Source organism: Phascolarctos cinereus, unplaced genomic scaffold, assembly GCF_003287225.1.
Source record: "Phascolarctos cinereus isolate Bilbo 61053 unplaced genomic scaffold, phaCin_HiC Scaffold_5;HRSCAF=322, whole genome shotgun sequence".
In the NCBI taxonomy this organism is placed as follows: Eukaryota; Metazoa; Chordata; class Mammalia; order Diprotodontia; family Phascolarctidae; genus Phascolarctos; species Phascolarctos cinereus.
In genome coordinates this window covers 440,708,784-440,735,334 of record NW_027555958.1, presented here as the reverse complement: position 1 = coordinate 440,735,334, position 26,551 = coordinate 440,708,784, and the positions used below count along the sequence as shown (strand labels likewise).

The window sequence follows — 26,551 nt, the reverse complement described above, 5'->3', positions numbered from 1 at the left end:
TATCATGCTAAGCACTACAAAAACCAAGAAAGGGATAAAACAGTGCCCGCTGTCAATGGTAAGCATCCACTACTTGCAGGAGAGGCAGCTGTGCATAGCGAGTGGATAAAGAGTTGGCCTTAGAAGCAAGAAGAGACAATCGTAAACTTCATCCTGGAGGCAGCGGGGAGCCACATGGTCAGCCTTTGGCTTTAGGAAGATCACTTTGACAGCTGAGTGGATGGGCTGGAGTCACTAGAGACTTGAGGCAGGGAAGCTAACCGGCAAGCTGTTGTAATAGTCCAGGTGTGAGGTGATAAGGGCCTGCACCGTAGCAGTGGTAGTCAGAGAGAAAGGAGATGAGAGCTGTTAGAATCCACAGGAATTGACAGTAGATTGAATTTGGCTGAGGTAAAGTGAGGTGTTGAGGATGATATAGAGGTTGGGAGGCTGTGTGATTAGGGTTGGTATCCTCTAGAGTAATAGGAAGATTAGAAAAAAGGAAAAGTATGTATGTGTGTATATATATGTATATGTATAAGTATTCACCCCCCCCCCCACAATGGGGGAAATGAGTTTGGTTTTGGACAGAATGAATTTAAGATATTTATAGGTCATTCAGTTTGAGATGATCAGTAGGAAGCTGCGGAAGTGAGAATGGAGGCTGGGGTTGGATAAATAGATCTGGGAATCATGTGCATAGTTGACCCCTCGTTTAGAGGGAGAGGAGGATGGCTTAGGTCAGAGCATTGGTGGGCATGACCTGAATGAAGATCCAACAAAGGAGACTGGGAAGATGCCATCATACAGGTAGGAGAGCCAGGAAAGTGCAAGTAGTATTGCAAAAACGCAGGAAGAGTACACAGAGCTCCAGAAGGATGAAGATGAAGAAAAGGCCACTGGATTTAGTGATTAAGAGACCATCGAGGGGCAGCTAAGTGGACCAGTGGATAGAGCACCAGCCCTGGAGTCAGGAGGACCTGAGTTCAAATCTGGCCTCAGATACCTACTAGTTGTGTGACCCTAGGCAAGTCATTTAACCTAAATTGCCTATTTAAAAAGAAGAGAGACCATTGGTAATTCTGGAAAAGTTTCATTTGAATCATGAAGTTGGAAGCCAGACTGCAGTGAGTCTAAGAGACAGGACAGGAAATGGAGACACCAATTGTAGATGGCCTTCTCAAGGAGTCTGGCCACAAATGGGTTGAAAATAAAATAGGAAAAGCCCACAATAAAAAAAAAATAGAACCCCCCCCCACAAAATAGGTTGAAAGCTAACAGGATGAGGGGCTGAATTCAAAGTTTTTTGAGGATTGGGGAGATGTGTAGTTTGTAGAGAGCAGAGAAGTAGCTAGTACAGAGGAAGAGACTGAAGTGAGAAAGAGAAGATAAGGAGGAGCAACTTGCTAGAGAAGATGGGGTAGAGGGGTTTGCCGTGGCAAGAAGAGCCACCTCTTTATGTGAAAGGGGTGGTGGATACAGTGGGGGAAAGAATTTGAATTATGTGAGATAAAGGAGGAAGAGGGAGATCTTGGTGAATGGCTTCCAATTTTTCAGGCAACTTTCTTCACCATGACTCCTGTCCAAATTCCTGGCGATCTCCTTCTCCCCCTCCCCACCATCCCACCCAGGTGATTCTCTATATGGAAAAACAATGGAAGGGTTACTTGTGTCCTGGTTAAAAATCATGTTTTCCTTAGTGTATGGTGAACTACAGTGTCATTATAAAATTGTATTATAAAATAATTTTTAAAATTACCTAATTAGAAGGCAATCCACTGGAATGTCCCTAAAACAGTCCTTGAGGCATCAGAGGGATTTATGCTGTTGACGTGGCTTTATATTTTTATTTTGGCAAGGCTAGCTACTGAGGGAAAGGAAAGACCTTTTTTTCAACAATCAGGAACAGTCTTCCTCTCTTGTTAGGCAAGGTCTTTACTGCAGCCACAGCAAAATCCAATGAGATAACTGGGAGACTTGTGGAAATTTTTCTGACATTATTTCTCAATACAGCTTGAGAGGACACAGTGAAAATATAAATCACTCTTAAAAGTAGCTTCCAATGACTATCAAAGATTACCAGATCATGAAACCTTCTCTAGGGCCAATAAAGCCAAGAGTCATTTTAATATTCAAAACCCAAACTACATCTCTTTTGCTTTTGCCACTGAAAGAGTCTGGGCTTCTTCATACAGCTAAGTTAGAGCGAGTAAGATAGTTTACATCTAGTTAAAACTTTCTTTCATGAAAAACCTTTCAATCATTTTAATTCTCAACTCACTCAGCTTTATTGCTCTAAGTAGACAATTTTTCCCATCAGCGGAAAGCTGTAAATGTGTAGCACACTTTGAAATTTGGATATTGTTTTAAACCTGAGAGGATTAATGGTAAAGTCAACAAATCTCTCTTACATCCCTAAACAGGGTAAAAATTTATTTGTGGCTGAGAATCTCTCCATCTGTCAAGGGCCCATACATTTTCATAGCTGGGACAGAAGATGGCATCTAGTCCAATACCTTAATGTTACAGATGAGGTGACTCAGACCAGAAGATCTCAATCAAGAGCATGTACCTTAAGAGTGTATCCAATGCTAGAACCCAGGGCTCCTGAATCCTTGTTGTGGGGGTTATGCATTTGATTCCAAAATTGTGTTCATAGCAAATGGCCTCAAATAGAGTTGGCAGGTAGGAAGGAGGTGACATATATAGTGTGGGTAATTAAAGATAATCCAAAAATCTCATTTCAGTCAACATGTATCTGTTCCTTATCATAAAACTTTTTTTGGTGTCCTAACCACCTCTGGTAGAAATGTTTGTAGAATGATTAAAGTGCAGTCAGCAAACTGGAGAGGCAAGAGGTCTGAAAAATCCTTAAACTGGGCAATTACAGAATCATAACGAGTTGGTTGCATTTCAAATTTAGTACCCTATGAAAACCCTAAAATCACTTTACAAATAATCACTATGGCTTTGAAGCAAGCACTATGATGGGGACAAAGAGGTAACGCTATAGTGCACACAGCATTGGACCTTCAAACCCAGCCCCAGACACTTACTATCTGGGTGACCCTGAGCAGCGACTTGTTGGCTTCAATTCCCCTATCTGCAAATAACAGCACTTACCTTCCCAGAATTGTTGTGAGGATAAAGTGAGATATTTGTGAAGTGCTTTGTAAACCCCCAAAGTGCTATATAAATGCTAGCAATTTAGATTTTCACTTGGCTGAAAGTAGCTCGAGGAGAGAAGCAAAACAATTTCCCCAAAAAGAGCACACATGTAAAGGGGGGTGGGAGGGAGAAGATAGGGGAGGTGTTTTTATAAGCCAGAACCCATCAGTTCCTGTTCATTAATATGGCATCCACCTGGCCTGCAAGCCTAGAGAACACAAATATCACCCTGGCAACCTTCTGTCCCCTGACTTCTTTATTCTTTTGAGTTTATTAGAACTTGGTTGAAATAGAGATCAGGCTGTGAATTCAGACTGCCAGGTGTTAGTGCCTAATGCCGGTTTTAAGATCACCTGATTCTTTCTTTGAGAAGATCCCAGATTTTTCCATTACCAAACTCCATTTTGATTGATTTTGGCCTGTCCAATATCAGTTTCATATTCAGTCAGGGGTCCCATGGTGTTCCAGAGACTAGCTCAGGAACCACGATGAATTGGTAATATTTCACCCCACGTACTAACTATGAATGTAGACATGTAAAAATTTGGTTTACATTTCTGGAGATGATCATGGAACTCTAAAAGGACCTTTTATACTCACCTGCCTATTCACCAAGGCTCAAATTTAGTTCTTGTAATGAAACACTTTGACCTCCAAGGGAAAGAATCACATATAATAAGGGCCTACGTTATGAATCATAATACTGTACCACCCCTCATTTGTGACAAGGTAACTGATTTATCATTGGTGACATCAGCTTTGATGTGGTGGTGTTACTTTTTACTCTCCAATATTGGGGGTGGTCTGCATCACAGAAGCTGCACCCCACCCCCATCCCCCTTGTGATCAAGAGTGAGCATTTGCAATATGGCTGGACAGGGTTAGGGGCTGTAGTTCATCTACAGCCTTGAGACATAAAGTGGTCCCAAAATAAACTTAAACCTGCAACCTGGCCTCAGTGTTATGTTCTAAGCCACAGGAAATCTTTAAAAGAAAATCATACTTAAAACCAATGTTACAAAGTACAATCTATTTAAACTTTAATTTGTGCATTTGTGATAATTAATGACTGCAAAACACTCAAGTTTTTTTTTTAGAATGACATTGTTAAAAGGCACGTCTCATTTTAATGAATGCATAGTGTACCATTCTAAAATATCCTAATTTCCTTACAAAGTGCTCTGAGCAGCCACTTACAGATACAGTATAGCAAAATATATTTACAATCTAGAGTTTAAAATTTTAAATCTGACTAAAAATAAACTTTAAAAAACTACAGAGAAAATTAGTGCTTTCTTTAGCTTAATTGTGTGAACATACCCTGCCCTCTAATTTTTTTTAGTGATTTACTTCAATTTAAAAAAAAAGATTTCTGTACAATGTGTAGTTACAAAAGGCTACTTCAGTGTTTAATGCTAAAAGCCTTTTCAGACATGGCTCTCTGGGTGTATCTGAGAACCAGAAAGGGTAAGCAGACTGTACCTCAAAAGTATTTCACGTCTTATTTTGTACAACATAGTTTCAATGGAACCCAGAGCCCTGAGCTAAGCTCCCCCTCTGTCCCCTGCCAAAGATCGTGAGTGGCAACATAAAATACCTTCAGAAAGTGTGTTTCTCTCTCTAGTGAGAAAGCATTTGGACCTCTGAGGAACAAACCCAACACACGCCCTGGTTGGCCCTCTTCTTTGTGTGGTCTCATGAGCTTTACAGAACCATCACTTTGTTAGCGTCAAAGGGCATGAATGGCAACGTCCAGCATCTTAGGGATTACACTACTCTGAAGAGGACAAACCAGAAGTGACAGTGGATAGCTGTAAGGTTCTCGAAACACAGATATCTTTAGCTCAGTTCTTTGTAACTCGGTGTGCTTTCATTTTTCCCTATAGGATTTAAACATGAATTCTCTTTCAGAGGGGAGCTTGCTTATTGCCGATTACATGGTTAATTCGGTCCAGGTTAGCCGACAGCTTGCTGTTGGTGAGGTATGATGATTCTATGCAGCTCAGCCAGGATCATGAGATATCTATATGTATATATAGACAGGTCTATATTCTAGATCCTAATTAGGGGAAAAAATATCAGTCACAGACAAGGAAAAAGGCTCTAGGCAAGTAGAAACTCTTAGTTGGCAAAGTGACTTTCCTGTAGCAACACTAAGATAACCTAAAACAGGCCCTCTCATCTCAAGTGTTATATAAAAATATTTGGTCAAATTACTTTTTGAGACTTTTGAGGTACAGTTTTTTAGTGTTATAATAGGTTTATAAAATATACATACACTGTTTTATCAAAAATATTTATACATTCTGTTACAACATATTGCTTCTTACCCTCAGTAACTGCCAATATAAAATCTGGATTCAGTGGCCTAAAATGTATACAAATGTACTTCACGTAAATGCTGGAGTCAGAGGCGTCTTCGTGGCCACTATGCCAAAGTAACAAAGTGGTACAATTAAATAACAAGCCTAGAATATTGAATAGATTACAACTTGCACATACACATGTTCATGGCATGTATACATGACAATCCCCGTGGTGTAAAAATGATACGTTTACCTTAATACAGCAGATACAAGAGAACTAGGATGCTAAATCAAGGGTGGGTCTTTTTTAAAAAGGTCGTCTGTTCACTGATTTTGGGAAGTCATGACTGAAAATCCATGAGGATCTAGGCTTTGGGAATGCATGCAGTAAACACAGTATCTCAATCCAGACTGACCAGAAGCACTCCTTTCTTTACTTTCTTAATAAATGCTGGTGTTCTGTTTGTTTCAGCAATGCTTAACAAACAAAATGCTGTTTGGCAACTTGTCCATATGATTATGGAAGCACTTACATGGTTGGTAAAGATAAGGCATTAAAAACATTTTCTCCTAATAAATATAGAAAATTTACAAAAGAAAGCATCAATTCATTCCGTTATTTTCAAACTTAACACCCACAATGTGCACAAGGTGCAAACGACACTTCTGGATAATGTTACAGTAATTCCTTTAAAAAATAACAGCATTTGCCTTATTCAGATAGAATCTTGTTAAGGTTGAGTATCACTAGCATCCCAAGCTTTTATTCTTAAAATACAGTGGAATGAAGTAAACTGGTTATCCTTCCTAGATCCCAAGCTGGTCTTCCTTCCACTTAAGGCAAGCATATGACAAATGTATCCACTGTAGAAGAGGAAGAAAAAAAAAAGACAACATGGATCCAAATGTGTCCACCTGTGAAGGATGTTTATGTGGCCTGTATTCAGCTTAAACCCCATAAAACTGCTTCCAGTGCACAGATTAAAAATGGAAATACATCGCAAGAGGCCACTCTTCAAGAAAGATATCAGACTAGTATTTTAAAACAAATCTTCATGTGACTTCAAAATATCAGAAGCTACTGGTGGCACAGACAGCAAGTGGAGGGCTGCTACTCGGCTAAAGAGGTCTGTCGTCTCCAGAGTCATTCTGCTAGTTTCACAGTGTCTTGGAACTTAACACCAATCAGCAATGTAGTCAAAATCTCGAAACATTTCTTGCTCCTCTTCTGAAAGTATCCTTGGTTCCCGAGGTGGGGTCAGAATAGGTGCTTCTGAGGTAAATTCATCATCAAAATTACTCACGTCCTCACGTCCTCTGATGGTCGGAACAAATGGTGGCTTTACTTTCTTGGCCAGCAAAGCATTCCAATCAATTAGCTGTTTCACAGAACAAAGAACAACAGACACCTTGACTTTCCTACTGTGACTGGCTAAATGGGATTAACAGCCCCTTAATTTGCTACTTACCCGGAAAAATGGGTGTTTTTTGACATCCTCGGCGTCTTTCTCACCAGCTCCCAGGCGCCGTTCTGGGTTTCTTCTCAGCAGCTAACAGGACAAAGGCAGCGCTGTCAAGTTAAAACTAGCTAACTTCACTGATAACGATTCCCTGAGACTGTCTCTAGCTCTCCTTCCTTCTAAAAAGGACCCTCCCTTCTCAAGAGTCTAGTCTGACAGCAGACAGCATGATGAAGCCAACTCTTTCCTGAATATAACCTTTCTTTAGACAATGCTAAATTCTAACCATATACAAGGCCATGCATGCATGTTAAGTGTATGTGTAGGTAACCTGAAAAGGGGACCACCAGATGATTTTTCTGTCACAGAAGTAGAGGTCTCTTGATAGCATTATCACTGTCTCTCTATTAAGTCAGAAATGCAGATATATTTTCACTCAATTCCTTTTTAGTAAGAATACTATATCATATCTGATAAGGTACATTTGTGATTTCTTGAACTAGTGGATACTCTGGGGTTGAATTAGATGGCTGTCAAGGTCCCTTCCAACTCTCAACTTCTATGATTTAGGGCAAGCTGCTTAGTTTAATCTGCACAAAATTCCCAGTCTGGTAACTTTTTATCCACTCTTGGAGTTCCGATAATAACCAAGAACTGGTGGAAGTATCTATAAAATCTGTTTATGCTAAATTTGGTCTGATATTAATCATTTGTAATGATGCATGTATGTGTTATAGGGGATAAGGACAGCATAAATAAATTAAATGCTGCAACAGTTTAAAAACAAATCTGTTTTAAGAGACTTACTGAATACCGTTTGACTCTTACCCTTCTCATTATGGAAATGGCTTCTGTAGACAAGAATCGTGGATACCTTACTTCATCATTTACAATACTGTCGAAAACCTCTTCTTCATCATCACCAGGAAAGGGAGACTTAAAAAAAAAAAAAGAAAAGAAGAGCTTTTGGTAAGTTATAATGACTTCAAGGACTACGAGTTCTGCCATTACTTGAAGCTTGGCTTCCTTATAGCCACACCTAAGAGGGACACAACCAGGAAATAAGAAAAAAGGCAATGATAAAGATCCACTAATGTTTTCACATTCAAAGCCAATTTAATCTTACTTTATATACAATTCTAATAAGCTTGGTTATCTTGTTTCTAAGTTTATGCAGATTCAAAATAGCAAATTAGGGGGAAGCTGCTCTATTCACATGACAAATTACAGATGACAGGCAAAACTCTGAAAAGCAGGCCTGAAAACACAAGTCACAGTTGCTGCTGGTGATTTACTGCATCAGGGAGAGGAACAAGAACAGATATTCACAACTTCAGAAAGGTTAGCTTTGTTCAGTACATTCTTTTTAAGACTGCGGGGAGTGGGGCACAATGGTGTGGTGGGCAGGGAAACACCTGGGTTTGAGTCCTGACATTTACTAGTCATTGGGTTTAATTTCTCAATGCCCTCAGAAAACTCTCTAATACTCTAAGTTGGAAGGGCAGATGCCAATCTGCATTGGTGGAGGGAGTTTCCTCATCAAGAATTCCCTATGTCAATGAAATAACAGATTTGTTCTATCTACACCTTCACTCTCCAAAAAGGCAGAGAACTTTGTAATTGATTTAGAAAGATATTCATCAAAGAAGGTCAAATTAAAAAAAAAGTTTTAGAGTTCAGAGAGATAAGAACTCAAGTATTCACAAGTGTCCTTAAGAGTTCAAGATAACAGAATTTGGTTTTGAAGTCCGCAGGCTAGGAACAGGGACAGGAGTGGAATAAAGGCTAGACGGGGTTCTTCTACAAAATGGAGGCTCCAGGAGCAACTCCTCAAGAGGAGGAGGAGGAGGTGGAGAAGAAGAAGGAGGTCACAGATCTTACAAAGAGTCATTCCATGCTGACAAGGCCCCAGGGGGAAGCTGGATGTTCTATCTAAGCCAAGGAGGCCCTGGGTGCAGATGAGACAGCATCAAGGAAGGAAGGTAATAGTCCCACTGTACCCTACCCTTGTCAGACCTGATCTAGTGTATTTGTGTCCCATTCTGGCCACTACAGCTTAAGAAGGAGAGTAATAAACTAGAGTGTGCCCACAGAAGGGCAACCAGGATAATGAAGGGCTTGGAGTTCACTCCACACAAGGGTTGGCTTAGAGACTGGGGATATTTAGACTGGAGAAGAAAAGCCTCAGATGAGACAAAATGTCATGTGCAAGGAGAATTAGATCTTCTTGGCTCCAGAGCAGGGGGTAGGAATTTAGGTAACCATCAGAAATGTTTCAAAGTGAACGAGAGGCCTTGAGAAGTGGCCAGGTTTTCCCCTTCCTTAGGCCTTCAGGTGAAGGTGAAATACTCACTTGTTGATTATGTTATAGTGGGATTTCTTTCAGATATGGTTTAGACTAGATGGCCATTAAGGTCCTTTCCAACTCTTAGATTCTCTGATTTAGGGCTAATTGCTCAGTTTAATCAGGAAACAACTGCCAGTCTGGTAACTTCATGCTCATTTGGCATGAGGAAAAGAAAGAGCTGGTACCTTTTTATCTACTGCTAGAATTCTGCCAATTCCAAAATTGGTGGAAGTATATAAAAAATATGCATATGCCAAATTTGGTCAGATATTAATTATTTGTATGACGGCTGTGGGGTGGGGTAAGGATAGTAAACATACATTGAATGCTGCAAGTTCATTTTAATAAATAGGTTCAACCTTCATTTTTTCACCAGAACTACAAAAAAAAAAACTTGACCATGATTTTTTTTTCAGTGACTGCTATGATATAATAAAACAGGACAATTTAATTTTCTCTTCAGATATTTTTTCCTTCAGTACCATCTTCTAGGTATTAATGAGTAACAAAATGGAAAAAAAGTCAGTTCATAAGCAGTCAAGAGCTAGGTGTATAACTCAGTTGCTTAGAGGCATCTGCTTCCAGCAGTTACTGTCCAGCCGGGCCCCAACCAGGCCCTGGAGTCATTCGGGAATAGTTGTTGTTTGTCCTTCATTTTTGAAGAGGACCAATGACATCACAGGGTGATGTCTCAACTTGCCTGTGAACTGGATTTAAGTGAGGCAGAGCTGCACAAAAGTCATCAGCCTCGCTCTCTCTTCCAGTGGCAAGAAGAAAAGTCAGCATGACTGACAATGGCCCAGGAGGCAGTGGGTGAGACCTTGGCATATTTGATGTCTGACCAAGCTCTGAGTGCTCCACGATGCCTGCTTCAGCCACCTTTGTGGCCACTGGAAACAACTCTTGTCATCTGTCCATTCTACCTGGAGAAGTCTTCACGTGCTTGGGCTCGACACTCCCCTAACTCATCAATGGGCTTAAGGCCTGCTTACTGAGATGGCTTTACTGGGGTATAGCTGCTGTGCATGCAGTTCTGCAGACTGCAGGAGAATAACCAGGGCAGGAATACTTCTGTCCCTCTGAACCAGCAGACATGGTCCCAGCTGGCTAACAGGGACTGAGTCCAGTTGCAGCCCATTGGAACTCCAACCACAGCAAGCCCACAGGTGTGTTGCTCAGACCCAAATCCAGGTCAAGAACTTGTAGAGCTGAGACCAGGAGGAAAGAGATGAGATTTTGCCCTGGATCAGACCATTTTGGGAGCACTGAAAGCTTGCAGATCCCCAGCCTGAGCTGTCCCTGAGATCTTAAAATAACACAATACTCAATACCACAAGAAAGCTATATTAGGACTACCCTAGACATTCACTCAAGAAGTGTGCAAGCTGGTCTTAACATAAAATCTAACAATAGGAAGTGGGCTAGAAAAATGAACAACAAAAGAATCTCATCATAAAAAGTTATTAAGGTGACAAGGACCCTCAAGATACAAATCTAGAAGGATTCCAAATACTTTATAAGGTAAACCTCAAAGGAATACACAACATGGGCACAAGCTGAACTAGAATTTCTAGAAGAGATGAAGAATTAAAAAAAAAGATTTAAAATGTTTTATGATACATCAAAATGCTAAAGAAAAAAACTGAAAAAGAAATAAGAATTATGAAAAGAAAGAATTAGAAAAGGAATTACTAGCTTGACACAAGAAGTATAATACTTGACCCAAGAAACAAACTCCTTGAAAACTAGAATGGACCAAATGAAAACTACTGACTCCATGAAATAACAAAAAAATATTAAAACAAAGTCAAAAGACTAAAAAAATATATAATTTATCTCACAGGAAAAACAACTGACCTGGAATACAGATCAAGGGAAAAAAATTTAAGAATCATTGGATTATCTGAACACTATGACCAAAAAAAAAAAAAAGAACTCAGACATCTTATTTCAAGAAATCTTAAAAGAAAACTGTCCAGATTTCTTAGAACTAGAGGACAAAGTGGAAATAGAAAGAATACAACAGTAACTTCCTGAAAAAAAAAATGAAAACTCCTAGGAACAGTATAATGCAAATTCAGAGTTTCTAAGTCAGAAACAATGATGCAAACAGAGAGAAAGAAAGAATTCATGTGATAAGGAGCGACAGTCAAGACGGGACAAAATTTAGCACCCATCACTATAAAGAAGAGCTTAGAATATGCTAGTCTGTATAGCAAAGGATATAGGATTTCAACCAAAAATAACTTAGCCAACAAAATGGACTATAATCCTTTGGGGGAAAAGAAGTGACCTTTAATGAAATAAAGGATTTCTAAGCATTCCTGATGAAAAGATCAGAGCTGCATAGAAACTTTAAAGTGTAAACAGGAGTTATAAGAAACATGAAAAGGTAAACATAAATGCACAATTATAACAGACTAAACAAAGATAAATTTTTACATTTTAATATGGGGAGATAATATATATCATTTTCCCCGTCAACCCTAGCAGCACCAGAGATCACAGAATCTAATTAAACACAGGACCTGGAAGTGATTCTGTCAGGTTTTGATGATCTAAAAATTAGAGTTGAAATGGCAGGGAAGAGGATACACTAGGGAGTAAAAAGAGAGATGAAGGATGGGGAAAATTATATCAAATCAGGGTACACAAATAAAAGTCTACATAAACAAAAAAGAAGGGATGGGGGGCAGTGGGTGACACCTGAACCTCACTCTCATCTGAACCAGTCAAAAGAGGGAAGACAGAGAAGGGATTAGTCTTATGCAAAACAAACTTTAACTAGGGATGTACAAGATTATTTATAGTAGCTCTTCTTGTGGTTGCAAAGAACTAGAAAGGGGGTGTTCGTCAATTTGGGAATGGTTGAACAAGTGATGGTATAAAAAAATATATATATATATACACACACACACACACACACACACACACACATATATAAAGTATATATATGAAAGTATATATAAAGGTGATGAAATGACATGCTTTAAGAAATGAAAGGACAGTTTCAGAGAAACCTAAAAATACTTATATGATTTGAAAGATCAGAATAAGAACTTACATAATGACAACAATATTGTGAAGAGAAACAACCTTGAAAGATTTAGGAACTCTGATCAGTGCAAGGATTCCAGGACTCATGATGAAAGAATTTTACCCACCAGGTCCTGATTAAGAGGTGATGAACTCAGAATGCAGACACACAGACACACACAGACAGACACACACACACACATATCTGTAACAGAGGTTTCCTTTTTCTTTCTTTCTCAATGGGGGTGGTGAGAAGTGGGTAGAAAAAAAAGGTAGATAGATTTTTGTTGACTGAAAAAATATATTTAAAAAATCCACATACCTTATTAAAAAAAGTGACTGAGAAAATGTAAAAAACTAATGAGCCACATATTTACTTTCTTATTTCTAAACAATCTTTAGAATAAATTCACAAACATATCCAGGGCATCTTTGATGAAGGTTTAACAACAGCAGCTTTTACAGATTATACCTTTACAGTTAGAAAATTTACTGAAAAGTATCAGAAAATACAAAAACTTACTGTACTTACTGCATGCTATAAAAAAAATATTCATGCAGTTAGGAGAGAAAAACACTTTCACAAAGGCTGGATTTGGACTCGGGTCTTCTTGACTGTAGGCCCTCTAGATGGTCACACAACCATGTCAACTGGGTTCAATACACAACTCTTTTATCCAATTTTACTGGGCCCTCACTGCTCTACAGTGATCCTTTATTCTTCTCTGATCAATTTTCCATTACATCCTCAGCAGAAGCTATTCTAAACTCTGACCTTTCTCTACCGAGGATTTTGCATCCTCCACAAAGCTGCCAAAGGCCTAAAGGGCAGCTGTGACCATGTGACCTCCACTCAAACTTCAATGGCTCCCTATTTACCCCAGGATCAAATCCAAAGTCCTCTGTTTGATGTATCTCCCGATCCTCTGCCTTAGTACTTTGCCCCAAGCCTGGAACCCTCTTTGATCTCTCCATCTCTCTGGTTTCTTGGCTTCCTTCAACACTCTGCTCGAATCCCACCTTTTGCAGGGGGTCCTTCCAGGTTCTTTTGCTGCTCTTCAGATGAGGGCATCCATCTACTCTACACAACCTCCATCCAGTTATTTACATGTCTCCCAACCACATGTGAGCTCTTTGAGAGCTGGCACCATTTCTTACCTTTCTCATGGCCCTCACTGCTTAGCACAATGCCTGGCATATGGTGACTACTTAACAAATGCTTCTTGACTGACTCCATAATTGAGAAAATAGAGGCCCTGCATTGCAACTTCCCTCCTTCACACCTCAGAATCCCTCTTCATTCTCCATTCTCTCTTCTTTTTGTCCCTGTCTCAATGAAAAAGCTTTATCCTTTCTAAAGTAATCTTTCCATGGGTATTCTTTAAAAAAAATTCAATTTAATATTCGGTTCCAAATTCTCTCCTTTCCACCTTGCTAGGTGGCAAGTGGGCCTGGAGTGAGGAAGACTTGAGTTCAAATCTGGCCTTAGACATTTACTAGCTGTGTGACAGCTGGGCAAGTCACTAATCCTGTTTGCCTCAGTTTCCTCAATTGTAAAATGGGGATAATATTAGCACCTACCTTCCAAGGATATTGTGAAGATCAAATGAGACATTTATAAAGTGCCTGGCACATAGAAGACACTTATTAAGTTTCATTAAACAAGCCTGTTACAAATATGTAGCTGAGCAAAACAAAATTTCCTCATTAGCCACGTTCAAAAAAAAGAAAAAACCTTCAACCTATAAGCGAGTCTATTAGCTCTTTTTCTGGAGGTGGACAGCATGCTCATCATGAGATCTCTGGAACTGTGGTTTGTGTTGATCAGAGTTCCTAAGTCTTTCAAAATTTTTATCTTTACAGTTATTTTCACAGTTGTCTTTACAGTTACATTTACTTTACAGTTATTAAATTGTATAAATTATTATTAAAATTGTTCTGATTCTGCTCATTTCACTAAGCATTCATTAATACAAGTCTTCCCAGGTTTTTTTACAGCTACCCCCCTTCATAATTTCATACAAAACAATAGCATCCCAACACATACCTATAACTGTTCAGCCATTCCCCAACTGATGGGCATCCTCTCAGTTTCCAATTTTTTGCCACCAAAAAAAGAACTCTATAAATAATTTTGTATACATGAGTCCTTTTTCTCTTCCTTTAATCTCTTTGGGGTATAGACTTAGTAGTATTGCTATGTCATGTGGCACAGTTTAAAAGTTTTTTGAATATAGTTCTAAAGTGATTTCTAGACTAATTCACACTCTATCAAGAGTACATTAAAATATGTGTTTTCTCATATCTCCTCCAGCATTTATTATTTTCCTTTTTTGTCAACGTTGCCAATCTGATGTGTGTGGGGGGTGGTACCTCCAGAGTTGTTTTAATTTGCATTTCTCTAATTATTAGGATTTAGAACATTTCTTCCTTGATGGCTACTGACAACTTGGATTTCTTCTTCTGAAAACTGCCTATGTATATCCTCTGACCAATGGGGGGATGGGTCTTACTCTTAAAAATCTGAATCAGTTCCCTATATATGAAAGCTTTATCAGAGAAACTTGTTGCAAAGATTTTCCCTCAATTTCCTACTTCTAACATTAGCTGCACTGGTTTTGTCTCTGCCAACTTTCTGTAAATCTTATGCGATCAGAACTGTCCATTCTACCTCCTGTGAACCTTCCTATCTTGTTTGGTCATGAGCTCTTCCCCATCCACAGGCAACTTCTCCATGTTCCTCTAATTTGTTTGTGCTCTCCCCTTTTATGTCTAAATCATGTATCCACATGGAGCTTGTCTCTGTACATGGTGTGAGGTGTAGGTCAATAGCTACTTTCTGCCATACTGCGTTCCAGTTTTCACAACAGTTTTTACTAAATGGTAAGTTCTTTTGTTTTTGTTTTTATTTTTTAGGCAATTGGGGTTCAGTGACTTGCCCAGGGGTCAAAGTAAGTGTCAAGTGTTTGTTCTGAGGCCACATCTGAACTCAGGTCCTCCTGACTCCAGGGCTGGTGCTCTATCCATTGCACCACCTCGCTGCCCCTGAATAGTAAGCTCTTGCCTTAACAGTTGGAATCTTTGGGTCTTTCAAGCACTGGCTGCTGTGCTCGCTTGCTTCTGTGCACTGTGCACCGTATCTGCTCTACTGACCAACCTCTCTGCTTCTTCTAGGACCGCACTGTTGTGCTGATTTTGGTTCTGTAGCAGAGTTTGGGATCTGGCACAGCCAGGCCTCCTTCCCTCCCACCTTCTCCCCCCACTAATTTCCTTGATATCCTCTTCCAAGGACTCTTGTGCCTATGCCCTCCTGTCTTCTTGGGAGCTTGCTCTTCCCCCAATATGATCACTTTTTTTCCCCTCCCATCTTCCATCTCTCTTCATTCTCCTTCCCTGCCCTGGCTACAGTTTGCTCCTCTGTAAAATGAAGGAACTGGAGTACTTCTTGCTCTTCATGGCCACTTTCAGACTTTCTATCTACCTCTATCGCTCAGTAACCTTTCTTCTTTGAGGTTCACTTTATCCAGACTATTCACTTGTTCCAGATTCTGGTGATCTATCTACAAAATCAATAGGACGGTATTCCTCCCTTTTCTTTTCTTGGGTAATATGCCCCCCCCCCAATACACGCATTTTTTTTTAACATTTTTTAAGGTTTTGAGTTTCAAATTCTCTCTCTCTCCCCCTTTTTTCCCCCCTCCCTGAGATGGTAAGCAATCTGACACATGTTACACATGTGTAGCATGAAAAAGATACTTCCATATTGCTCAGTCTGTGGAAGAAAACTTGAACTAAAAAAAAGAAACACCAAGAAAAAAAAAGATAGTGAAAAATAGTATGCTTTGGTCTGTATTCAGACACCATCTATTCCTACTTTTTCAGGGAACTCCCTTTCCGGCTCACCAACCTCCCTTGCTATTCTAACTTCTGACCTCTCTATTATGTGCCTTCAAATACCCTCACCTCCCAGTTTTTCCAATCTATTCAGCTATGATGACCTCTTCCATGCCATTTCAGGGGTAGTCAGGAGGATGGTAACACCAATGATCTTGTCACCACCCACAAGTGCTCGACTTCCATGAAATGTCTTTATATGATTATGATCTCCTATTGTTCTCTCTACCTTATTCCTCCCCTAAAACTTTTTTTAAAAAAATATCTTCAATATGACTTCCATTCCCTCTACTACTCGGTTATTTGCCAGCCTAACGTCCCTGCTCTGGCTATATTTTCCTTTCTTCCTAATTTCAACTCCTTCATGTACGACAGTTTGTCTCCCAACTCTCTATCTTATCCTCTCAAATCTCTTGCTTTTTTGTCCTATCACTGGTCATGCTTGGTCACCCCATATTCTCATCAACCATGTTTTCTGCTTCAAAACATATGCTGCTGAACAGAGACATAAGAAATCATACAACTGTGCTGACTGGCTCCATGACACACTTACGTTCTTCCACCTCAAGTGGGTCCTCCATGCAACAAGAGAATCCTTTGCCGCCTCCTTACTTGAGTCTCTCTCCCGCTTACCCTAATATCTGTCTCAAACTGTCTCCTCTTCTCAAGCCTCCACAGCAATCTCTCACCCTTCTCTCAGCTGAAGACACTGATTTTGATTAGAAAAGTCATTTGCTCTGGGCTTCCTCTTCCCTCCTCCTCCCTAGCTACTCCCCTATTCCTATCTCAACTCCAGTTTCTGGGGAAGAGAGAGGCTTTCTAATACACATACCCTTCATTCCATCCCTTCTGCCTTCCCAACAGACACACTGCCCCCAGTATCATCTCACCTCTCTCTAATCTTCAGCCTCTCCTTATCTATTAGTTCTTTCCTTGTTACCTATAAATATGCCTGATTCTCCTCTATCCTTAAAAGCTCATTAGCTCTTGGGATTCTCATCCCTCTTGCATCTCTTCTCCCTTTCTTATTCAACAAGCTCCTGGATGCCATCTACATTCAGAGTCTCCATTTGCTTTCTCTGCTGCTGTCTGCTGGCAGTATTCCAATCTCACTCAACGAAACTATACTCTCCATAGTTAAAAGCAATTTCAGCTGCCCAAACTAATGGTCTCTTCTCAATCTGAATCTTTCTTGACCTCTCTTCACTTAGTACAGTGCCTAGAACAGGAACATAATGTGTACGTGTGCACTGCCTAGACAAGACGACCTTTGAGGTCCCTTTCCAAAAGCTTTAGGCCCATGCTAGTTCTTCTTAGATCGTAACAAACTCACTTGTCTTCGCTATTATGCCAGGTCACTATTCTTGCCCTCTTTTGCTGCCCAAAGGTTTCCTAACTTCCTACTCGCTTCTCAGTTCCTTTAAATCTGGCTTCTGGCCCTACCCCTTGAATGAAATTTCTCTCTCCAAGGTAATCAACAATCTGAACTGCTGAGCCCAACAGCCTTTTGTCAGGCCTCATTTTGCTTGTTTTTTGCCACAGTTATCGACACTGCTGATTATTTGTTCCTCTCTTGGCTACCACGACATTGTGCTCATACTCTCTCTTTGTTCTTCCATGTGGCTCTATACTCTGTTTCATTCTCTCTGTTGGCTCATCCTTCCTCTGTCTACTAAAGGGAGCCTGTCTTGGTGAGTTCATTAGCTCTTACGGGTTCTATCAGCATCCCTATGCACATCACTCCCAAATCTCTCTCTCTAGGATTCCAGTCCTGTATCACTGTCTATTGGATACCTCTATGAGAATGTCACACAGGCAGTTCACAAACTCTACATGTCTAAGACATAACTAATTTTCTTGCAAAGTCAAGTGAAGGGAGGACCAGGTACAGGATCACTCATTCTATCTTGCTGATGATACTAGCCAGCATTTTTCTAGTCACTCAAGGTTGCAACCTTGGAATCACCCTGTGACTCTTCCCTCTTCCTTAACCCTTACATCTAATCAGCTGCTGAAGTGTGCTGAATATCCATGACATCTTTTGCACTTTTCCCTCTCCTAAGTTTAGGCCCTTATTACTTCTTGTCGGGGCAGCTAAGTGGCACAGTGGATGGAGCACCAGCCCTGAAGTCAGGAGGGCCTGAGTTAAAATCCGGCATCAGACCAAACACTTGACACTTACTAGCTATGTGACTCTGGGCAAGTCACTTAACCCCAGTTGCCTAAAAATTAAAAAAAAAAACCCAACACCTTATTACTTTTTGTCTGGATTACTGTTCCCACCTCTTGAATCCATCCTATACTCAAATTCCAAGTTGATATTGCTATGTCACCCATCCCTAATGACCTGTCGGATGAAACACAAAATTCTCAGCCTGGTAAATTTAAAGCTGTCTATAGTCTGAGTCCATTTATCTTTCCATCATTATTTCTTATTACTTCCTTTTACATACTCTCCATTCTGTTTGAAGTGGCCCACTACTACAGCTATTCTCCATGGACGACGTTACCTCCCTCCCCTCCCTGTGCCTTTGTACAAGGCACACTGCCTTTTCAGGTCTCAAATGTACTTTTCAGTTCCCCTTTGCAAAGTCCCTAGCGTCTTTCCAAGCAAATCCTACAAAGGAAGTGCCACCTCCTACAAAAGGCCTTCCCTTACACCTTCCTGCCCCTGCTTCCCTGCAGTGATTAGCAGTCTCTCCCTTTTAAAATTATCGTCTATATAAGTTATGTTCTATTTACTTTAGAAAATAATTGTACTTTATTTACTTATGAAAATGTATCTCCTTAGTAGAATGCAGGAAGTTTAGATTTTCTGACCTTGTACATAGTAGAAATAAATATTTACTTAATTTAAGTAAGCCCTGGAACATGAATAGAGCCTCCTAAATGAGATATATAATCACTAAAGAATTCTATGCTGACAGTTCTCAAATCTACACTCTCACATCTCCAGCTGCTTTTCAAACACTGTGAACTGGATGTCCAGTAGACATCCCCCTAAAATCTTCCTCCACCCCCAACATTCCCTATTACTGTATTTTTGTTTTGTTTTTTTTAATGGGGCAATGGGGTTAAGTGACTTGCCCAGGGTGAGCTGCCCCGCCTATTACTGTAGCTTCACCATCCACCCAATCCCTCAGTCTCACAACCTAGGAGTCAACACCAACTCCTCCCTATCTCTCACCCCAGGTCCAAGCTGTTGCCAAGTCCTGTCAATTTCAACTCTGCAATATCTCTCGAATACACCTCCTTCTCAGCTCTGACGCTGCCACCCCCCTGGGTGCAGGCCCTCATCACCGCCTGTCTAGTCTCTTCCCACTCTAACCTATCCTCTATTCGGCCACTGAAGTGATTTTACTAAAAACGAAGGTCTGACCATAGTCAACTCCTCCTCTCTTCAATAAACTCCACTGGGTCCCCACGATCACATATAAAATGCTCTGTTTGGGATTCAAAGCCCTCCATCACCTGGCTCCTTCCTACCTGTCCAGTCTTATATCTTACTCCTGAGGCGTCCTTTTCAATCCAGTGACACTGGCCTCCTGGATGTTGAACAAGACCCTCCATCTCTTGGCTCTGGGCATTTTCTCTGACTGTCCCCCAGGCCTGGAATGCTTTCCCTCCTCAGTTCCTACTACTGCCACCCCTGGCTTCCTATAAATTCCACCTATAATCCTATCTTCTATAAGAAGCCTTTCCCAATCCCCCTCAATTCCAGTGCCTTCTCTCTCTTAATTATTTCCTATTTACTTTGCATATAGCTTGTCTGTATATATTTATTGTCTCCTCCATTAGGTTAGGAGTTCCCTGAGGGCAGGGACTGTCTTGCCTTTTTTTGTGTCCCCATTGCTTAGCACAGTGCCTGCCACACAGCAGACATTTAATAAATGTTTATCGATTGACTAACCATACTTAATACTAAGTGAATGAAGAATGACTGCTGTCTGGACTATGATAAGTAGTAGGCTGTAGAGCCATAGAGATGGTTTACTAGTACACAGGAACAGACAAATGAATTAAACCCAGAATTGATTAGGAGAGAAAAGGGCTAGACTGCATTTCAGGAACTGATCAATTTTTAAAAATTACTTCAACCCCCACTGATAAGAACTAAAGAACCATTACAGAAAATTTCACCTAACCAACTTTAAAATAAAAATTTATGACATGATAATGTTTTGGGATTTTATAGTTTTACAAATTTCAGACATCTTGCACTTAGAAATAGCAAGAGTGTTTATGTGTATATTTGTTTTCTCCAGAAAGTTTACTTGAAATTTTAAGAAATGTAAAATCTATAAAAGACAGAAAAGAATTACTTAGTGAGTTTTTCTGTCTTAAGGTTGACTTTCTAATTTGGAGGACAGCTAGTATTAATTTTTGATAATGGCTTTTCAATTAGTTCTGCTGCCTATCTGCTGCCAGGCCTTGCTTGCTGTATTCTTAGTGCCCTGTGCAAAGACCATGGCAGGCATCAAAAGCATTAGAGGTAATTGTGGTGAGCTCTGAATAGGTATGGAAGCTAAGTTCTCATTTTTTCCTGAAGCACCTAAGTTTTTTGGTTGCGCTCTCTTTTTCTACCCAGGACACATTCTTGACCACTGCTTACCTCTCCAACCAGCATCTCATATATAAGTACACCAAGCCCCCACCAGTCCACAGCTCTTGTATAAGATGTTTCAGTCAAAACTTCTGGAGCCAGAAATTCTGGAGTGCCACAAAATGTGCTTGTTCTGTCTCCGAAGCCCATTCCTGAAAAACAGAAAAAACCAAATCATTCCTTAGGTACCTCATATGTTCTTTTTTTCCCCTCTAGAGCTAATATAAAAACTAGGAAGACTGGCATCTTCCTAAATAAAAAATACATGAGGAAATGCAAAACTCATATATTACTTTGGCCCTTCTCCCAGCATACCCCTGCCTCATCATTTTCTCATGAGTAGTAAAAGTGCATAGAGTGGTGATTTGGCTAAATATATAATAGCCAACTCAATCCAAAATAAATTAAATAAATAAATTCAATACAAAATAATTTTAGCTGTTAAAAATTATTTTCTACTTTCAGTATTCTTTCATACAATTTCATAATGGACTATTACTTTTTCTTCCTTCTTCTAGGATGATTATATAATGTATAATGTGACTAGAAAACTAGACGGAAAAAATTCCACAGAAGTTAATAAGAGTAAAAACCTACAATCTAGATAGTAAGTTTCTAGATAATCAAGTGTTGACCAAGGTTATAAATACAAATTTGTCATGTAATACAAGAATATCATTTAGTCCAATTAATTTTCAATGTGCCTTCCTTTAATTTACACATGTAATCATCAAATGTATGTTACACAAGTTAGTGATGTTATTAAGTGAACAAGCATTTATTACGAATAGATATTTCCAAAAGACTGAAAACCTCTTATATTATTATTTTTAAAAAACAAATAAAACTTCATGAATCTCTTAAATCGTTAAATAGGGCATAGGGAAACATTTACATTTGACAAATAAACTCTCCATATGCATTTAATGCTTCCAGTAACCTGCCAAAAATCAGGAAGTCATTTAATAGAACAGGGGAAAAAAATTAGGTCTCCTGCTTCTTATTCTGACGTCCTGTTCACTACTACAACAAATTTTTACATATTAATTTTGTTTTGACTATTTTCACCAACAGTAAAAATTGTGCCTACATTTTTATAAATTTTTTTTTTGAAGGCAGGGGGAGGGTGGAGAGTACGTGCACGTGTAGTCTCAACAGAATAATGTGCTCTCAGTGCAGATCAGCACGTGACTCGGCAGCTCCTAATTTTCAGAAAGTCTAATAGGGGACTTGCGGTGGTGCCCAGAGAGGCAGGCCATGCATCTCTTATCCCACAGCTAGCTTTCCTTTTGTATGTTGTCCATGTATATTTTGTCAGAGCACAGGTATTGTAGTTCACTCATCCAAAAGAAGCTGAAGGACAACTCACTTAACTTGGAAGTATTTTAAATCTTATCTTCTATGTCCCTTGTCAAGGCCACGGGTGAGAAAATATATTCGATGTGTCCATACCCAGTAGCCATTATTTCCATTGATTACATTCAAACTGCATCTCTGACCCCAAATATATTAAATAAAAAAACCTCACCCTTGATATTTTCCTTTACAATGAGTAGAGGGGCCAGTAGGTGATGACTACTTTGACTACTGAGATGCTATTTGCAAAATGCTTTGTAAACCTTAAAGTACAATGTAAATGCTGGCTATCACCATTAAAGAAAAACCATTAAGAGATAGAGGAGCACAGAAGAATCCAGAAAATCTGGGTCCCAGGCCCACTTCTCACACATCCTGGCTGTAAGACCCTGGGCAAGTCATTTGGGCCTCTCAGGGCCTCAAGCAGCTCTCTAAGGCTGTAAATTTGCCAAGAAGTTACCGACCTTCACTTATAAAGGGACCTCCCTTATGCCAGTGAAATCTCTAGATCAAGATCAAAGAAATTAAAAAATCAAAGTCAGAAACAAAAGAAAAAAACCAGACCAGTGCTAGACAGGCCCTTCCCCCTTGGAAAGGAATTATGGTGGTATGGCAGAAGAGGAAGGACTGAATTAATTAACAAATAGTTCTGGGTCAATATTAACTTAAACCTGAGCACTTTTATCTAAGTGGGAGCTCTCTGGCAAGATGGCCAATGAACTGACATATTATTAGAACAACTAAATCAAATCAAGATGTATCTTCTTGAAATAAAAAACAAAAACAGAAGAAAAAAGGAATGTGAAACAAAAAGAAGGCATGTTCACAGTGAGGTAATCAAAGAGTAGGCAGAACTGTTCTCAAACAGCCAAAGGCAAGAAGAGATCCCAGCGTATAGATTTTCTGATCACTGTCTCCTGCAGTGATAATAATCAGTAAGATCATCATCAGATAACTGCAGCTTACAATCCAGCATCTGTTGGAGAGGATAAAAAGGTAGGAAAATGCTACATGAAGAATTTGACAAGCTCTTCCAAAAAAGTCAACAATTCTGACACTCGGCACCTTAACTATGAAGGTGGGCATAGGGGAAGATGGTGACAAGCACAGTGGAAACTGTGGCTCAGGTCCGAGAAACCGAGGAGGTTAAAGGACTGCAGACTGCTTATAAATCTCAGACCTATTCAGCAATTTATAATCCCAAGAGTCACTTGGGGCACTGAAAGGCTAACTAACTTGTCCCATTCTTACATAGGTAGAAGAGAGTCAATTAATGCTGGACACAACAAGCAATGAGAAGTGCAAAACCCCTAAAATGCTTTAGCTAGCAAAGAGCATGATGCAACAGAAAGAAAACTGGATTCAACTTCAGAAGAACTGGGTGTGACTCCCATCTCTACTACTCTGTGTGGCCTTGGGCAACATGCCTCGCTTGTCTGGCCTCAATTTCTTCATCTGTAGAATGGAGAGGTTGGGCTTGATGGCTTCGATGCCATCTCTACCTCTAAGTCTATGCACCTAGGATTCTCTGCCAAGCAGAGGGATATGGCAGAGAAAGGCAGCAGCAATGGTTTGGAAGACCAATCCACGTGAAAACATCACAAGGAGGATGGTGGAAAACTGAATGAAATCAAGGTTTGGAGTGAGATCCGAGGGAGCGTCATCAGACCAAACTGGTAGACTCTGTCAGTGTCTGTATATGGATCTCTTTTTAGTATCTCACTGGCATGAGCCAGGCAGGATGAGGGGACCAGAATGCCTCAAAGCGGGGAGAACCACTCTGGGCAGTGAAAGTAGTTACATACTATCTCAGAGCATCCAAGAATCCAGAAAGGATACAAAAGGCTGCAGGCCGTGTTACTATTGGGGAAAAAAAAAAGCAAATGAAAAACCTTCACTACCCACCATTCTACAGAGATACTTTCTTACCTTTATGAGAACAGCTTAAAAGTCAATGATATCACTGGTGAAAAATAAGAAATGGAAATAGAAAGGCTGTCATAAACACCTCTACTAGCAGGCCACATCTTTATAGTCAGAGCTGACTGAAAGGTACAAAGAATTTAAGATCCCACTGTTTTTCCAAGCACAAAAAATAGCATCTTCTGCAAAGAATAAAAACAAACCTTCAGCTTTGGGTGTGTTTTTTTTTTTAAACAAGGCATCATTCATGTTTATGTTAAGATCACACAAGAGCTTTAATAAATGCAAGTAACAGACACATCTGTCTATTAATATGAACAAGTGAATAAGTGATTATTGACATCAAACAAGGGAAGGTATCTGACACTATGCTGGAGAACAGTAAGGTCCAAATGGACCAGATATTATTACCAAGTGCTGGCCAGACTGCTCCAATGCTTCTGTTTATGGATGATAGTAAGCTGACTGCATCAAGACCCAGAATGTTAAGAGGGCCACACTCAAAAGAGACTGCTTTAACAATCCATACAGGGAGAACTAAATGAATGAAAAATACCTGTCGTTCAGACTATTATGTATAGCTGGAAGACCATTCCCCTGAGTGAACATATTAATACATATATCTGGGACAGACGTTGCAGGTGACTAATGAGCAGTGCCCAGAATTGAAGAGGAAGAAGGAAATGGATAGCATCTGGAAAAACTGCATAGTAGCAAACAGCTAACATTTATATAGGGAACTTGAAAGTTTATAAAGTACTTTACATATATTATCTCCTTTGATGCTAGGCTCTGTAAAGTAACTTTCACCTTGCATTTAGAACTAATTTCTGCACCTAGAACCAGGCCTCTACACACCACTTCCTGGCCATTCCCACAACATTCCTGCACCCCTAAATCCCCACTTTTCAACTCCTGTTTATGTAATGTTTTCCTCAATTAGAAGTGTCTTAAGGGCAGAGAATGTCGTGTTTGCTTATATTTGTATCCTCAGTGCTTACTGCCAGTGCCTAGCACACAGGAAACATTTCATAAACGATTTCTCTATGTAGCTCTCTATCAATCTAGCTTTAACAACCCCAGGCTACTTCCTAGCACAAAGGCCCATTTTTTTTTCAACAGAAATGCTTTCCTGACAATGTCATATGTTTGTGTAAAAAATTCAGGAATGCTCAATCATGGAAGAATCAAACTTTGTGTAAAGCAAAGTACTATGGAGAGATACATAATGGGGACAAATAGGCTATGGTGTGTTTCCAAAGATGACCATATAAGTTCATAAGGAAGAGATAACATTGAGGAAATCGATGATAGGAAAAGGAAAAAGGCTAGTCATGTGGCAAAAACAAGAGACATCAGATGAACAGCTAGTTTTCTACTTGTATCCATAAAATGTACAAAGATTTAAAGGAAGGATCCTTGTATGTTAAGTGGACACTGAAGAAAATCTGTGGAAAACACAAAAACACAAAAGGAATGAGAAAGCATGAAGAGATTGCAAATGACACTAATAAGAAGCAGTACCCACATTGATAACATCAGAAATTCACTGAATTAGTGAATTAAGAAGAAACTGATTTTTATGTACCTCAAAGTAAGACACTGAGCCTTCATAATTCTTTTTTGTACAATGCTTAACAGGGACACAGGCTCAATAAGCTTATTGGTGCTTTTCTATAAAGACAATTATTGTATGAAGAGAATGCTTGTCTCCCATGATGATATCCAGCAAATTCAGGTGTTCAATCATGTCAATGTGAGACATTAAGGAGTCATCATAGAGCTGAAGGAATACTGAAATAGGAATAAGAAACCTGTATTCCAGATAAGGCTTGGCCCCTATAACACTGAGCAAATCATTCAACCTCTTTCCAAATCTTCCAGTATCCAAATGTGGAGGGGTGGATCTGATTACCCTTCAAGTCCCTTTCATCTCTGAACTTTTATGAAATTGATAATAATATGATAATTAAAATATGTGGACAACCCAAAGGATTTTTAATAGAGAAAAAAGTAAGTACTTGAAACGTACCTTCCCTTTCACAAGCAATATTGGTAACTACCAAAATACAAAGGAACAATGAGGCTTTGAAAAATAACTTCAATAAAAGTAAATTACCTTCTTTGCAAAGACCAAAATCAGCAATTTTCACAAAGCCCTCTGTATCTAGCAACAAGTTATCTAACTTCAAATCTCTATGTGGGGAAAAAAAGAAATGGAAAAGAAATTAAAATTAATGTAATGAAATGAATATATAATCTGGTTTAAAAAATAAATTCCTTCAGTAATAAATGGCCAAATATCCTCTTTATCAAGCATAGGTTTTCCAAGTTCTGATTTAGGGTTTAAATCCTCTACTGAAGATTTTTATTTTTTTCATCTCCTTTTGGCAATACTTACTGCTCTGCTTGCAAATATGATAAATGACAATTCAGTTTTTCCTGTTATGGTAGAAAAAAAAGAGCACACTCAACGAAG

At 39.5% G+C, this 26,551-nt stretch overlaps 1 protein-coding gene across 1 annotated transcript in view; it reads right to left on the bottom strand.

The window, feature by feature from the left end:
- Nucleotides 1-4,162: 4,162 nt before the first annotated feature.
- Nucleotides 4,163-26,551, bottom strand: part of PKN2 (protein kinase N2) — a 176,055-nt gene continuing 153,666 nt past the window's right edge. The window contains exons 19-23 of the mRNA XM_020988764.2: nt 26,192-26,268; nt 20,803-20,945; nt 7,742-7,849; nt 6,923-7,003; nt 4,163-6,832 (exon numbers count right to left, since the gene is read on the bottom strand). Coding sequence (XP_020844423.1) covers nt 6,629-6,832; nt 6,923-7,003; nt 7,742-7,849; nt 20,803-20,945; nt 26,192-26,268 — 613 coding nt within the window. The 3' untranslated portion in view covers nt 4,163-6,628. The remainder of the gene's footprint in view (nt 6,833-6,922; nt 7,004-7,741; nt 7,850-20,802; nt 20,946-26,191; nt 26,269-26,551) is intronic.